Source organism: Vicugna pacos, chromosome 17 (assembly GCF_048564905.1).
Source record: "Vicugna pacos chromosome 17, VicPac4, whole genome shotgun sequence".
Classification (NCBI taxonomy): domain Eukaryota; kingdom Metazoa; phylum Chordata; class Mammalia; order Artiodactyla; family Camelidae; genus Vicugna; species Vicugna pacos.
In genome coordinates this window covers 50,718,492-50,733,200 of record NC_133003.1, presented here as the reverse complement: position 1 = coordinate 50,733,200, position 14,709 = coordinate 50,718,492, and the positions used below count along the sequence as shown (strand labels likewise).

The following is a 14,709-nucleotide window of genomic DNA, read 5'->3' as shown; positions in this document are numbered from 1 at the left end:
TCCCAGATCAATGGCAAAGCCAAAGCCAAGGTTATTATTTAGCTCAGAGCTGGTGAGATGGTAAGTCGTAAGAAATGGGGAACACCAGGAGCTCCCAGGCAGCGGAGGGGGGCCTTGGCCTCGGGGTGTGGAGCGGAGGGGACCGACGGTTGGAGAGGCGCGGGGCCCAAATCACCGGTCCTGGGGCGGCTGTCCTGCGCCGGCGACACCGAGCCCCTGGGCGGGCAGCCGGGGAGGGGTGGGCCTCGCGGGGCCTGTCAGACCGTCTCGTCGTCGCTCATGTCCCAGATCTGCGTGGAGAAGGGGACACGTTCAGTGTGGCCCGCGGAGTTCAGCTCCCACTGCAGAGCCAGGCTGTGCTTCCCCGTCACTCGGGGCCGACACCCCGTTTCTTGTCTGAGGAAACCAAGTCTCAGAGACGTGGAGTCACGAGGTGAGTGAGCCAGCCGGGGGCAGAGCGGGGACCTGGACGGGGCGGGTGGACGCCGCCTCACCTCCGGGGCGCCGCGGCCGGCCCCGCCCCAGTTTCGGTGGCGCTGACCTCGCTGTCCCCCAGAGTGAGCTCTTGCACCACCAGCCCCACAGGGGCCGAGGCCAGGCTGGGGGAACCTCCAGATCCCGCGTCTGTCCCCCAGTGCGTGTCCTTGGGGAGTCGACTTCTGGGTCTGACCTGGGGGGGTGAACACGCCCCCACAGCACTGCTGTGAAGTGGAGGCGGCCCTGCCTGGCGGGCCACCAGCGGCACACGCCCCCCGGCAGAAAGCTCAAGGCCAGCACAGAGGGCCCCCCCGGGGCTCCTCGCACCCTGGGTGTCCAGGGGGCTGGTCCTTGGACTTACGCCTGAAGACTTTCAAAAATTCCTAGAATTGGTTGCAGAAGGCCACTTCAGCACTAGCAGAGCCGAGGGAAGGAACACTGTTGACACGAGGCTGGCCCGGGGAGACGGGGAGGCCCGGCCAAGGTAAATATCGACAGCAGCTTGGCTTTCAGAGTCAGGCAGAAGGAAATTTCCTCTCTCCTGAGGACCAGCCACCTGGGGCCGCTGTGCCTCTCACCCACACCCAATTTCTACATACCCCCTACTGTCCAGGCACACTGGATGAGCCCACAGAGCAAAGGTCCAGATGCCCGCGGGAACAGAGACGGTGTGGACGACCGGTCTGGGGCCCAGCAGCCCGAGTGTGGCCAGGCGGGCCCTGTGCTCCTCTGGGCTGGGCCCCCCACCCAGCTCATCCTGGGCCGGGCTTGAGACAGACCCCTGGGCCTGCCCCCTCGGGTGGGATTCGCTGGTGGGGGGCGGGGTGGAGGGGCGGCCTTTCCAACCAAGGCTGCACCTGACGCGCTGGCAGCTCTGCCGGTCGGAGCCAGAGGGCCACCAGAGGGCTCGCTGGCGCAGTTCATTTATTCTCTCACACTCATCGATAAGCACTTTCACGGAGCCCTCCCTTTGCCGCGTGCGGTGCGGACGCTCCCTCCTCCAGGCCTCACAGCAGCCTGTGCGGTGCAGATGGAAACCGGCTCCGACAGGCAAGTCAGCGAGCCTGGGATCACACAGCGGGAAGGGGTTTCGTGAACAAGAAGGCTGCCTGGGCTGCCGCAGACCTCCAGAAACTTCCGCCTCAACAAATGCTGTATCATCTCACTTAACATGCAGAATCTAAAAAAGCCAAATCCGTAGAACCGGAGAGGAGGTGGGTGGAAGCCAGGAGCTGGAGGGGGTGGAGAGATGGCCCAAGGGTACAGGCTATCCGTTGTAAGAAGGAGCAGTTGTGAGGAGCTAGTGTGCAGCACAGTGACTAGAGTTCACAGTACGGTATCCTTGAAATTTGCTGAGAGTAGATCCTGTGTTCTCACCACACACACACACACACACACACACACACACGAAAGGCACGCGAGGTGATGGATGTGTTAATTAACTTGATTGTGGTCATCATTTCACAATGTGTATGTGTATTAACTCACCACATTGTATACCTTTTTTAAAAAATCACATGTACAACCTAAATATATACATTTATATTTGTTAGCCATTCCTTAATAAAGTTGAAGGGAAGAAAAAGAACTTAAGTCTCGTCTCCTAGACTGTGGACTCCCAGGAGCTGAGGTTGGCCTGCTCCCTGCTGGGCCCTCAGCCCCCTGCACGGCACCTGGCGGAGAGGGGGCCTAGGGACGTTTTCTTTACGAATGAAGGTTGTAAGGAATTGGCAAATATTTTTAAAATGTTAATACGCAGTGCTGGCAAGTGTATGCTGAAACACTTACAAGGGGAGTATAAATTGGTACCATATTTTTTAAAAGAGGAGATTTGGCAATACGTAACACAAAGCTTTGAAAATGTTCATACCCTAAGGAAGACAGAAATGATCTTTTTACAGAGGACACACAAGTACACCTAGAAAACCCAAGAAAATAAATGCTGAGTTGAATACAATGAAAAGTATCGAGACAGTAAGGTACAAAAGTAACACTAAATTATAGCCTTCCTGTGTACAAGCACTATCCAGTTAGAAAACATGAGAGAGAACCTGTTCTAAGAGCAAAAGATAAATTACTGGGGAATCAAACTAACATGAAACGTACATCTTTATGAACCCAAACCCTTCACACCAGTCCTCACGAGACTCACGTGACAAGTACACTGGGGTGAGTGGGGACGCAGCCTGTGCTTCTGCACAGGACAATTCAGCGTCAGTAAAGATGCCAGCTGTTCCCAAGTAAATATATAAATTTAATACAATTTCAATTTTTTTTTAAAAAAAAACTATCTTTCCTAGAGCTAGACAACCTGGTTTTAAAGTTTATGTGGAAAGAGAAATAAGTGAGAACACCTAAGAGAACTTTTGAGTATGAGAAGAAAGCAGTGAGGAGGTCCCCCTGCGATGAGTTTAAACAGGTCAAAGTCTGACTCCGAGGGTCGTGCCAGTGCCAGCACAGACAGACGGGCCGGTGGAGCCAAAGGAGTCCAGAAACGGGACAGAACAGAACGTCCAAATACATATGGAAATTTAGTGTTTTAATAATACAGGTCTCGGGAATGTGATCTCAAATCATTAGAAAAATATGGGCTTTTTAAAACAAATGATTTGGGGACAACTGGAGAGTCATTTGCAAAAAAGTAAAATTGATTCCATGCCTCGCTGTGTATCAGAATCAACTCCAAATGGAGCAGAGGTTTAAATGTGAAAAATGAAACCATTCAAATAGTAGATGCAAACACGGGTGAGTTTCTTTATGGGAGTAGAGAGCCTATGACCCCAAATCTATAAACGATAAAAAACAGATACACTGGATTATGTAAAAACACACATGAGCAATTTTTCATGGAAAAAACCAATATGAGCAAAGCTGGAAAGACTGATGGCACACGGGGGAAGAGAGCAGAACACACCCTCAAGGGCTCACCCCCCAACAAAGAGCTCTTAAAAATAAAAAAGACCAATAAACTGATTAAAAAACACCACCACCAGCCAAAGACATGGTCAGTTGGCAGAAAAAGCTAAGCAAATAGCCCTTCTACCTAAGAAAAGGTGTTCAGCCTTACTCAGAATAAGACAAACGCTAAAATTTCTTAGGACCCAAGATTCAAAATGGTCTCTGAAAGACACCGCTGTGAAAATGCAGAGGCAAACCACAGACTAGGAGAAAACACACTGCGCAGAAGGAGGACCCGTCCAGAATAAACCGAGAAGTCTTCCAGCTCAAGAGTAATGAGACAAATAACCTGATCTAAAAAAAAAAAAAGCAAAAGATTTGAACAGACACTCCACAAAGGAGGAGATACAGTGCTAGTAAGAACCTGAAATTTGCAGTAACACGGGTGGAGCGAGACTGTCCTAAATGAAGTCGGAGAAAGACAAATACCATATATCATTACATGTGGAATCTAAAAAAAACGATGCAAATAAACTTATTTACAAAACAGAAACAGACCCACAGACAAACTTATGGTTACCAAGGGGGCAAGGGGGTGGGGGAGGGATAAATTAGGAGCTTGGGATTGACAGACACACACTAGCACATAAAACCGATAAACAACGAGGTCCTCCTGGACAGCACAGGAAACTATACTCAGTACCTTGTAATAACCTATAATGGAAAAGAATCCGAAAAAGAATATGTATTATGTAAATCGCCTTGCTGTACACCTGAAACACTGTACATCAACTAAGCTTCAATTAAATAAAAATAAAAAAGAACCTGAAAAGATGCTCAGCATTCTTAGTCTTCAGGGAAATGCAAATCCAAGCCACAAGGAGACAGCGCACCCCACCTTCTACAGGGCGGCCAGAACGAAAAAGGCTGGAGACACCAGGCAGGCGGAGCCCGCCCGCAGCTGCTGGCGGGCACGTCGCCAGCGCGGCGGGACGGCCGCTGACTTACGGTCCCCGTGCGCTGTACCCGCGCATCCTCAAAGGGACGCGGTCACGGGTCTGCGGAAGGCTGCAAGGATGTTCGTGGCAGCTTTATTCATAACAGGCACACACTAGTCTCAGCCTCAATGTCCACCAACAGGCAGAGAGAAACCGTGACATCCGTGCAGTGGGCCGCACTCGCCGTCAAAGGAACCGACCACAAAGGCACCCAGCACCGTGGGTGCGTCTCGGCCCTGCCGTGCGGAGCCGGAGTCTCTCAAGGAGGGCTGTGCGCTGCAAACATCCACGAACATGAAGTCTAGAAGGGGCTTAGTCTATGGTGTCAAAAAGTAGATCATTTGTCACACACGCACCAAAACACACACTTTAAATGGGTGTGTTGTACTGTATGTAAACTGTACCTTAAAGTTAATTAAAAAAAAAAAAGGCTACACAGAACATTTTCTCATCTCTCGGATTGGCAGCCCCCCGGAGCCTGACAACACAGGTGCTGAGGGGAAGCGGCACCCTCCTGTGCTACCGGCGGGGCAGCAGTGCTAAGACCCACGGGAGAAAGCTTGGAAACACCCGCCGGAACTCAACCCAGGAGGCCCATTCTTTTTAAATTTTGCAAAAATAAACAGAATGATAAGGCAGAAACGAGTGTGAATGGCCACCTCTGGGGGTGGCTCGAGAGGAGGCTGCTCGCACTACAGCTTTTCACGTTAGAATCGAGTAAATGTCCTACATGTTTAGAAAAAGAAAAAGAAAAATAACCAAAAGCACAGCAACAAAGCAAAAAGGGGGGCTTTTCAAAATTAAAGTTTGGGGCTTCATCAAAATTTAAAAACTCCTGTGCAAAGGCCAGTATTAAGAAAGTGAAACGACAGCTCGGAGAAAGAGAAAACATTTGCAGCGTATCTGACGAAACCTTTGTATCCAGACCATTGACAGCTCAGTAACAAAAGGAGAAGAAACAGGTTTTAAAATGGGTAAAGGGGTGTACTTGATGCTTCTTTAAAAAAAAAGACAGAAAAATGGCTGAAAAGCACATGAAAAGATATTTGATCATCATTAAGCATCAGGAAAATTCAAATCAAAACGAGTAGGAGGATCACACTTTGCACCCATTAGGATGGCTTCAATGAAAGACAGTGTGGGTGAAGATTTGGAGAAACTGGAACCTTTATGCGTTGCTCCTGGAAAGGTAAAGTGGCACAGCCCAAAGTGGAAAAGGGTCTGGCAGATCACCAAAAAGTTCAACACAGAGTCACCAAATGGCCCCGAAATTCCACTCCTGGGTGTATGCCCGAGAAAAGTGAAAACCCATGTCCCCATAAAAACTCACACATGCATGTTCGTAGCGCTATTCGTAATAGTCAAAGCGGAAACAGCCCGATGTCCACCAAGTGGTGAACGGAGAATGTGGTCTAGTCCCTGCAGTGGAATGTTACTTGGCCAAACACCTGCCTGCACTCAGCTTGAGGACCCTGGTGTGACTGTCTCCTTTTACAAAGCAGGCCACTCAAGTGCAGGGGAAATTATGTAACATGTCAAGGAGACCAAGCTAGTAAGGGCGAGAGCAGAGGCCTTTTCCACTTTATCTCACACCACTTCCTTACTGCTGAGCATAATTCCTTCTAAAAAACAATGAAGGGCAGAAGCCTGCTTCCTGGACCGACACTGTTAGGCTGGCGCACAGTGAGCGGCCCCAGGGCCAGCGGCGCACGTGGGAACACAGGTGACCAGAGCACTAAATGGCCAGGCCAGCCGGTTCCAGCTCCCAGGGTCCCCTTCTCTGTCCTCGGACCCCGTTCAGAAGGCTGAGCCTCAGCTCCTGCCCCACAGCTCGGGCTTTGGGCCCCCCTAGGAGAGGCGGCTGGGGGCCCGGCCCCCTGGTCAGTCTCTGGCCGGGGCCCCTCCGTCCTCCCCCGGCCGCCACCCTGCAGCGGCGCTGGCCCGTCCAGAGGAGGCGCCGTGGCCCCCAGGCCCGTGCAGGTGTGAGGACCGTGAGGCCAGGGCCACCACTCTGAAAGGGGGTGAAGGGGAACCTTCCAATCACCAGGGCTCATCCCGAGGGGTCGAGAAGCCTGAGCGCTGGACCACACACACCCAGAGGGCCTCCTTCCACTCCCCCCGCCAGACGGATGCGTTTCAAAGGAGCCGTTCGTCATTCAGTTTCAAACTAGTGTCCCATTTATGGACCACATGGCCTGCAGCCTGCCACGGACTAAGGGTTTCCTTTTTAAACACTGTAATTATCCTGTAAATGGCACAATTATATTTGCGTGTGTGTTAAAAGTGTTCATTTGTTAAATGTAAACATTAAAAATACACCACAGTTTTGGAGAACTGCTTTTGGCATGTCTCTTTACTTTTTGAGGTAAAAGTGGAAACACCCAGACCTCTCTGGGCCTCTGAGCAGCGCTGCTCCCCACGCCTCCTTGCTGGGGTCCTCACAGGTACGGTTCTCTACTGGGAAGGACCGAGAGCAGAGGGGTCCAGGTGAGGACACCGGGCTGGGGTCCCCAGCAGACTCCCAGCCAGGGCTCTGTTCACTGGGGGAACAGTGAAGGTGTGTGTTCAGGTGGGTCCTACCATAGCCATTCATTCATTCACTCATGTCTGTTCACTTGTTCCCTTACTCATTTACTGGGGTAGCGCTAGGCGTGCGGGATGGGGGGTCCTTCATTTCTTGCCTGTCCAGGTGGTCAGGACCTTCCTCAAACCTCTGGGTAACAATGAGTGGCCGGGGTCTGGTAGTCAGTGAGCCCTGATGAGCACTTCCAGGCCTCTGGGACCAGAGGAGAAAGGGGACAGGAGACACCCAGAACATAGCTCCAAACAGATTCAGCCAGAGAGACACATGCGTACAGGAGGGCCGGGCCAAGCAGGGCTGCTCAGGACAGGGGCCCAATCACGGCTGAGGCCCAGGGAGAAGGTGGGGCTTGTGGGGCTCCCCCGGCCAGTGGATTGTGTGCCTGTGCTTGGTCCCTGACGTGCCAGGTTGGAGTCATGGACAGGAAGGAAGGGGAGGAGGTGGCCTGGTAGGAAGAAGAAAGAGTGGGGAGGACAGAGGGCAGGCTGCCAGCCAGACTATGGGCAAGCCCCCTCCCAGGCCCCGGGCATTCCCGCGGGCCTCCACTTGGTCCCTGGGTGGAGATCCTGGGCTGGGACCCCGAGGAGGGAGGCCCCTCTGCAGCTCTAGGTGCTCAGCAGAGAACAGGTCTGTTGCCGGCTCTTTGGGTCTCCAGGGCCCCTCTGGTGCTGTTTACACAGGAAGGGTGCAATGTATGCTGAGTTCTGGGCCACTAGGCCCCCGTGCCCTGGCCCTGCAACCTCCCCAAGCTCCCCTCCATGACTCTCCCTCAGGCTCGCTGGATTCCAGCCACCTGCCTTCCACCCTTCTTCAGGGGAGGTGAAATGATCCCCCAGCACCCCATCAGCAGGGGTCTGCACGCCCCTCTGACGCACCACTACTTTGTGCCTCCCTTTTGAAAGATGCCCACCTGCCCCTCCACCCTGCACCCCAACACCCACAACCCCCTCTAGCTTGGCCTCTGCCGGGTGCCAGATGTGGGAGTGGGATTAAGGCCCAGCCCCAAACTCAGTCTTCCAGACAGCAGGCAGCTAAAGGCCAGAGAAGGGGAGGAGGACGGAGGCACGGCTAGAACTTCTGGGGCCACTTGGAGCTCCAGAGTCTTCTGGTGGAGAACTCCCCATCCTCTCCCATCCCCACCCCACAAGTGCCAGTTGCTAATTCAGGGTCCTGGGTTCACTGCCCCATGGCCCCACTGCTCCAGGAACGAAGTCACTAGAAAGAAGCTGTCTTGGCCAAGGCAGCCGGCAGGAAGCACTGACTTACACAAAGCACACGGGGCAGCAGTGGTGAGGGAGAGAGAGGAGGAAGGGAATGAACGCTTTATGTTGGTTCAGCAGCGGCAGGAGCCAGGCCTCTCCCCGGGCAAGGTTGGGGGGGACGCCTGTGTCTGGCTGAAGCCCCAACAGCTGAGCAAAGGCACGAGGAGGGAGGAGGCAGGGTCTGGGCCGCACACACAGGCAGCCTACACACCCCCTTTGGGGCCTCTGCCCCCCTCATCCTCCCTGCTCCCCCACATGAGATGCTCTGGGCTCCAACTGACAAGAGAAGAGGGTCTGAAGAAAACGGTCTCATGCCTCAGAACTAGGGAAAGAGACAGGCCAACACGCCAGTCCTGCACTCGGAGGCGGCTCCTCACCTCACTGCTCCAGGCACAAAGAACACAGCTAACATGGGAAGCACAGACACAGGGGCAGGAGGCCCTGGAGGGGGCGCCAGGGGCCGTCACCTTAGAGAGGGCACAGGAGGGAAGCGGTGGAGAGCAGGCTGATGAGAGCAGCCATGGGAGGCGAAGACCTCGGCTGGTAACCCCCAGTGACAGTCCCCCCATGCGCATTGCGTGTTGCCACCTCCCCCAGGCTGCTCGGGCCTCCCAGGCTGGGGCGGAGGCACCTGGCAGCAGGGGGAGAAGGTATAACCACGGCCGGCAGGACGCTCAAGCCACCCCTTGGGCCAGAAAAGAGCACCTGGAGACCGGGCGGTGTCCTGTCCTCCCGACACCGTGGGGAGACGGGGCCGGAGAGCCTGGCCGTGCGCAGGAGGGAGTATTAGGCAGTTGTCAATCAGGCTTTCAAGCAAGTTTTAAAGATATGAGAGAATAATCAGAAATGTATGAAATGAAAAGAAGAAACAATTGTATGTTCAGTCTGATCCTGGTGACAGGCACCCATGAAAGAAAAAAGAGGCTAGAAGTAAAAAGCAAATCAGATCAATGGCCTCCGAGCGGTGGCATCACGGGCGTGAGATTTATCTTTTTAGAATTTTTTTTCAATGCTCACATATGACTTTCATGATGGAAAAAAACGTGGTGTAAAGACGGAGGGGTACTGATGCCCTCAGGGAGCGGGGGTGGGGGGGCCGCTGTCAGCGCCCCCCCCCCGGCCCCCCCACGCACAGGAACTCTGCTGCTTTTGTTTTTGCCCGCCAGGGAGCGACGAGAAGGGAAGTAAGAAACCCCGGCTTCGGGGTGGGGGTGCCGCTGTCTAGCCAGGGCCCCCAGGGAGGTTTACACGGAAGACCTGGAAGTCCCAGCCCACAGGCCCGCGGCCCACGCCGCCCCGCTTGACTGTTAACTGGGGCTCGGGGCCCTGCGGTATTCAGCGCTGTCCCCCAGGGCACGCTCAATGGCCACCAGCACTAGGAGTGTCTAAGGCCTACATACAGGGGCCCCTGAGCTCTGCTGTGGGGGGTCAGCGAGTCCGAGGGCCGGCAGGAGCAGCCCGCGGGCTCTCAGCTCCCGGCACCAAGTGCCACGCACAGGAGGGAGGATCTGAGCCGCAGCGAGTGACCGACAGTGACCGACAGCGGGCCGTGTGTCCCGCGCGTCAGCCTCCGCTTCGTTTGGTTTGGGGAGCAGCGGGGATCTGTTTGGGGACGACGTGAAGCAAGGGGACGTGTGGGAGGGAGAAGGGCGGCCAGGCCCCAGGCTCGTTTGCTTTCTTCCCGGTTTCAAAACACGTTTTTCAAATTAGGTGGTAAGAATCCAGGGCAATTTCTGTGGCACCAACATACTTTCTTTCAAGATATGATTTATATGTTTGGCCTACATTTTAAATGAAATGGTTATTGAGATAAATGGCCGTGCTGGAGGCTGCAAAATGGTTTCCATTATGTAGTCCTTCCTTTGAGTTCCTTAGAAAACTTTCTGAAAAGTGCCCCATAAAAAGGCGGACACTTTGGCGTTTCTGTTCTCTACCTCAAAGGGCTTCTGGGGTCAACGCTGGAGAGGGGAGACGGGAAGGAGGTGAGCCGAGAGCTCGGGGCGCCAGCGTAAAGCGAATGCCGGATCTAAACAGACACAGGCCTGCCTGGCTCCCAGGAGAGAATTCTGAAACTAAATATGCAAACGCAGCTGCCCTGCGCCGTCAGCAGGGGCCAGGACTCCGTACCCGCCGGCGGGCAGCCCCCTGCGGGCCCGGCCAGCAGAGCCCGTGGGGCGAGACCGAAGCCGCCCCTGGACTTCGTACAAAGCTACAGGAACCCGAGAGCACGGTGCTGAGGCAAGGGGAGAAAAGGACAGAGAGGGACAAACGGACCCACACGGACATGTGCCCGATGACTTTCAACGACGGTGCCAAGGTAAATGAACGGGGAGAGGAGAGTCTTTCCAACGAACGGTGCTCGAACAATTAGCTACCCATACGGAGAAAAGTGAACCTTGACCTTTGTCTCAAAGCACACATAGAAATTAACTAAAATGAATCATGGATGTATATGTAAAAGCAAAAAGCATAAAACTACTTCTAGAAAAGAACATCTGAAAAACCAAAGAGACTTACAGGTAGATGAAGAATTCCTTTTTGTGTGTGTGTGTCCCCTTCCTCTCTCCCACCCGCGAGTCCAACGAAGAATTCTTAAGACACCAAAAGTATGGACCACAAAATAAAAAAATTAATAAACTGTATTTCACTAAAATTCAGAAGCTTTTCTCTCTTAAAGACAACATTAAGAAAATGAAAAGGTAAGCTGAAGGTATGGAGAAAATGTATGCAATGCGTGTATCTGGCAAAGGATTTATGTCGGTCTGGAAAATATAAAGAGCTCTTCACAACTCAATAAGAAGATAAATAACCCAATGGAAACATGGGCAAAAGATATGAAAGAAATGTCACAAAAGAAGATATACTGGCAGCAAGTGAGTACGTGAAAAAGATGTTCAACATCTGCTGTCATCAGAAAATCAAAATAAAAACCATACACCCGCCCAAATGGCCAAGAGTGAAAAGACTGCCAGCTCTAAGTGTGGCCAGGACACAGAACCACCGGAACTCCTCTACACTGCGATGGGAATCAATGGTACAGACGCTTCAAAAAATGGTGTGACACCTTCTTAAAAATTAGATACACACTTACATGATGACCCAGCAACTCCAGTCCTAGGTAATCACTCAGAGAAATGAACACGTATGTCCACACAAAGACTTACTACACAGACACACACTGGAGCTTTATTTTTAACAGCCCCGAACTGGAAACAACTCAAATACTCATCGATAGATGAGTGAACAAACAAGTATGAGACACCCATAAAATCGGATACTATTCAGCAATAAAAAAGGACAAATGACTGATCCATGCAATAAAATGGAAAATCTCAAAAACTTACTGAAGAAAAGAAGCCAGACAGAAGTACTCAATATATCACTTAGAAGAGAAGTTCTGAAATTTGGCCCCCAAAAGCCCAAGCCCAAATAGCCACAGCGATCTTGAGAAAGAAGAACAAAGCCGGAGGCATCACACTTCCTGGTTTCAAACTATATGACAGACTATAGTGGTTAAGCCAGTATGGTACTGGCATAAAACCTGACACACAGACCAGTAGGAACAGAACACAGAGCCCAGGAATAAACTCTGCGTTTATGGTCGACGTAACGTTTGACAAGGGAGCCAAGAACACTCAACGGGGAAAGGATAGTCCCCTCAACAGGTGGTGGTGGAAAAAGCGGATAACCACGTGTGAAGCTGGACCCCTAGCTTGCACTACTCACGTTTTACTCAGAATGGGTTAAAAACTTCAATATGAGACCTGATACCAAAAACCTGATACAGAAGAAGCTCCTTGACACTGGGCTTGGCAGTGGTTCTTTTTATGTGACATCAAAAGCACAAGCAACAAAAGCAAAACATCAAACTAAAAAGTGTCTGCACAGCTAAAGACACTAACAAGATAAAAAGGCAATCTACGGGATGGGAAAAAATGTTTGCAAACCATGTCAAATAAGAGGTAAATATCCAAAAGATATAAAGAACTCATATGACTCAGTAACAACCACAACAATAAAAACAAACAATAAACTAAACAATCCAATTAAAAAATGGGCAGTGGAACTAAACGGACATTTGTCCAGACATCCAAATGGCCAACAGGTACATGAAAAGATGCTTAACGTCACTAATCGTCAGGGAAATGAAATCAAAACCTCAGTGGGACGTGACCACATACCTGTCAGAATGACTAGCATCAAAAAGATCGTAACAAACGTTGGTGAGGATGTGGAAAAAAGGGAGCCCTTGTGCATTGTTGATGGACATGCCAAATTGGTTCAGTCGCTGTGGAAAACAGTATGGTGCTTCTTCAAAAAATTAAGGAGAACTACCTGTCGATCCAGCAATTCCACTCCTGGGTATATATCCAAAGAAAGTGAAGGCAGGATGTCAGAGAGATCTCTGCACTCCCATGTTTACTGCAGCATTATTCACAAGAGCCAAGACAGGAAAACAACCTGAGTGTCTGTCAACAGATGAACAGACGAAGAAGCTGCATTGTAGATACACAGTGGAATACTACTCAGCCGTGAGAAAGAAGGAAGTCCTGCCATTAGCAACAACAAGAATGAACCTTGAGGGCATTAGTGAGGTAAGTCAGAGAAAGACAGATACTGTATAATATTCCATATGCAGAATCTGAAAAAAGCCAAACTTGTAAAAACAAAGAATGGAATGATGGCTCCAAGGGCTGAGGGGTTGGGGAACTGGGGAGATGTCGTTTAAGAGTATAAACTGGGAACTGTAGATAAATTAGTCCCGAAGAGCCAACGCAGAGCACAGTAATCACAGAAAACAATACTGTATTACAAACTTCAAAGTTGCTAAGAGACTATATTTTAATTGTTTCCAACACAAAGAACTGACAGTTATGGGTCACAATGGAGGGGCTGGCCAACACTAACAATGCAAAAATAAATGTATCAAATCAACATGGTATATGCACCTTAGACTCACACAATGTTTTATGTCAATTATATCTCAATAAAGATACATTTAAAAAATTAAAAAATAAAACAAAAAAAGATGGTTGGATTTATAGGGACCCCTGGAAAATGCAAACGGAATCTGTAATGACAGAAAACAGACCCCTGACTGCCTGGGCCTGGGTGGTGGAGGATTTGAGCATAAAAGGCCCCAAGGAAATCTTTACCTTTTCAGGTGACAGACATGTCACCTGACTGTGGTGGTGGTTACATAGGTGTGTAAGTGTGTCAAAAATTATAAAAAGGTTCATGTAAATTTTATTGTATGTAAATTAAACATCAATAAATTTGATTTTTTAAAGTTCAGCCAAAAAATAGCTAAAAGGTGGGGGGGTTCACAAAATATAAAGTCATAATAACTGCCAAAATATATAATAAGAGTATAAAATATTGTGTCTTTTTGAAAATGGGCAGGAAGGCAGAGGGTGGGCAGTGCTAAAGTGGGGCCCCTCTCACCCTTTCAGCACCCAAACTGTTTCCCAAGCACTTTACCCAAAAGTCTGCTTTCCCAACTGCTTTAAGCAGACTAGAATCCCTCCGGTCTAGGTCCTTGCGTCCTCAGCTAGATGGCAGGCCTCCTCACCCGGGGAAGCACTTCCCCTTAGCCACCCATCAGCACCACATGGTTTAGCCCAGGGGTGCCAAGCTCCGCCTCTGAAGCCAGACCTCCCAGATGGCATCCCTGCTCCGCCATTTACTAGCTGTGTGACCCTGGGCAGTTTACCTAACCTCTCTGTGCCTCAGTTTTCTCATCTGAAAAACGAAGACAAAAACAGCATCTCCCTGAGGGTTGTTCTGACAATTAAATGAGTTAAAGGAAATAAAGTACTCAGAAGCCTACAGGGGGTACACACACAAGTATGTGTTGTTATTTGTTTGAAACAGAACACGATTTACAACCTGGTGGGGACAAAACCCTGTTCACACCATTAACATTTTTGGTAAGCTCTTGGCACTTGTGGGTAATCAGTCTCATATAAGAGACTAATTAAAGCTTCTCATGCTGAAAATACCATCTGAGATGTCACTCCTTCACTCAGTCACAGGAATTCCCAAGTGCCAATTCTGTGTCACATTCAAAAGTGACTCTTAAATCCCTGCCACGCTGTGGCGTCTTTATAGATAAGATGACTCAGCCAGGGACGCACAGCTCATAAACAGCAGAGCTGAGGCTCAAATCCCTATCCCCTCACCACTGTGGCCTCTGGCAAATAGGTTCACTTTGAGGCTCCAAGGGAGAATCCTGCCAAGAGAGCCATCCTCTGAAGGGACACTGTGTCACAGAGTCTGTGCTGGCCCCAGAAAAGCCTTCCTGAAGCAAGAGGGCAGCACCACTGGGCCCATCCCCGGGCTCTCAGCTCTCACAGTCCTAACACAACCCCCGTGCCCTGCGTGACCAGGTCCAGAAACAACACAGACCTTCTGTCAGGTTCCCAAGATGCTCTGGAACATTAGTCACCCCCGGGCTCCAGGTCTCTCCCAGCTGGGTGGACAATAAAGGCCA

At 50.8% G+C, this 14,709-nt stretch overlaps 1 protein-coding gene across 4 annotated transcripts in view; it reads right to left on the bottom strand.

The window, feature by feature from the left end:
• ATG7 (autophagy related 7) overlaps positions 1-14,709 on the bottom strand; it is a 215,908-nt gene continuing 201,199 nt past the window's right edge. For all 4 annotated transcript variants that reach the window (XM_031686218.2, XM_031686219.2, XM_072941857.1 and 1 more), the window contains exon 19: positions 1-290. In XM_031686218.2, coding sequence (XP_031542078.2) covers positions 258-290 — 33 coding nt within the window. In that variant the 3' untranslated portion in view covers positions 1-257. The remainder of the gene's footprint in view (positions 291-14,709) is intronic.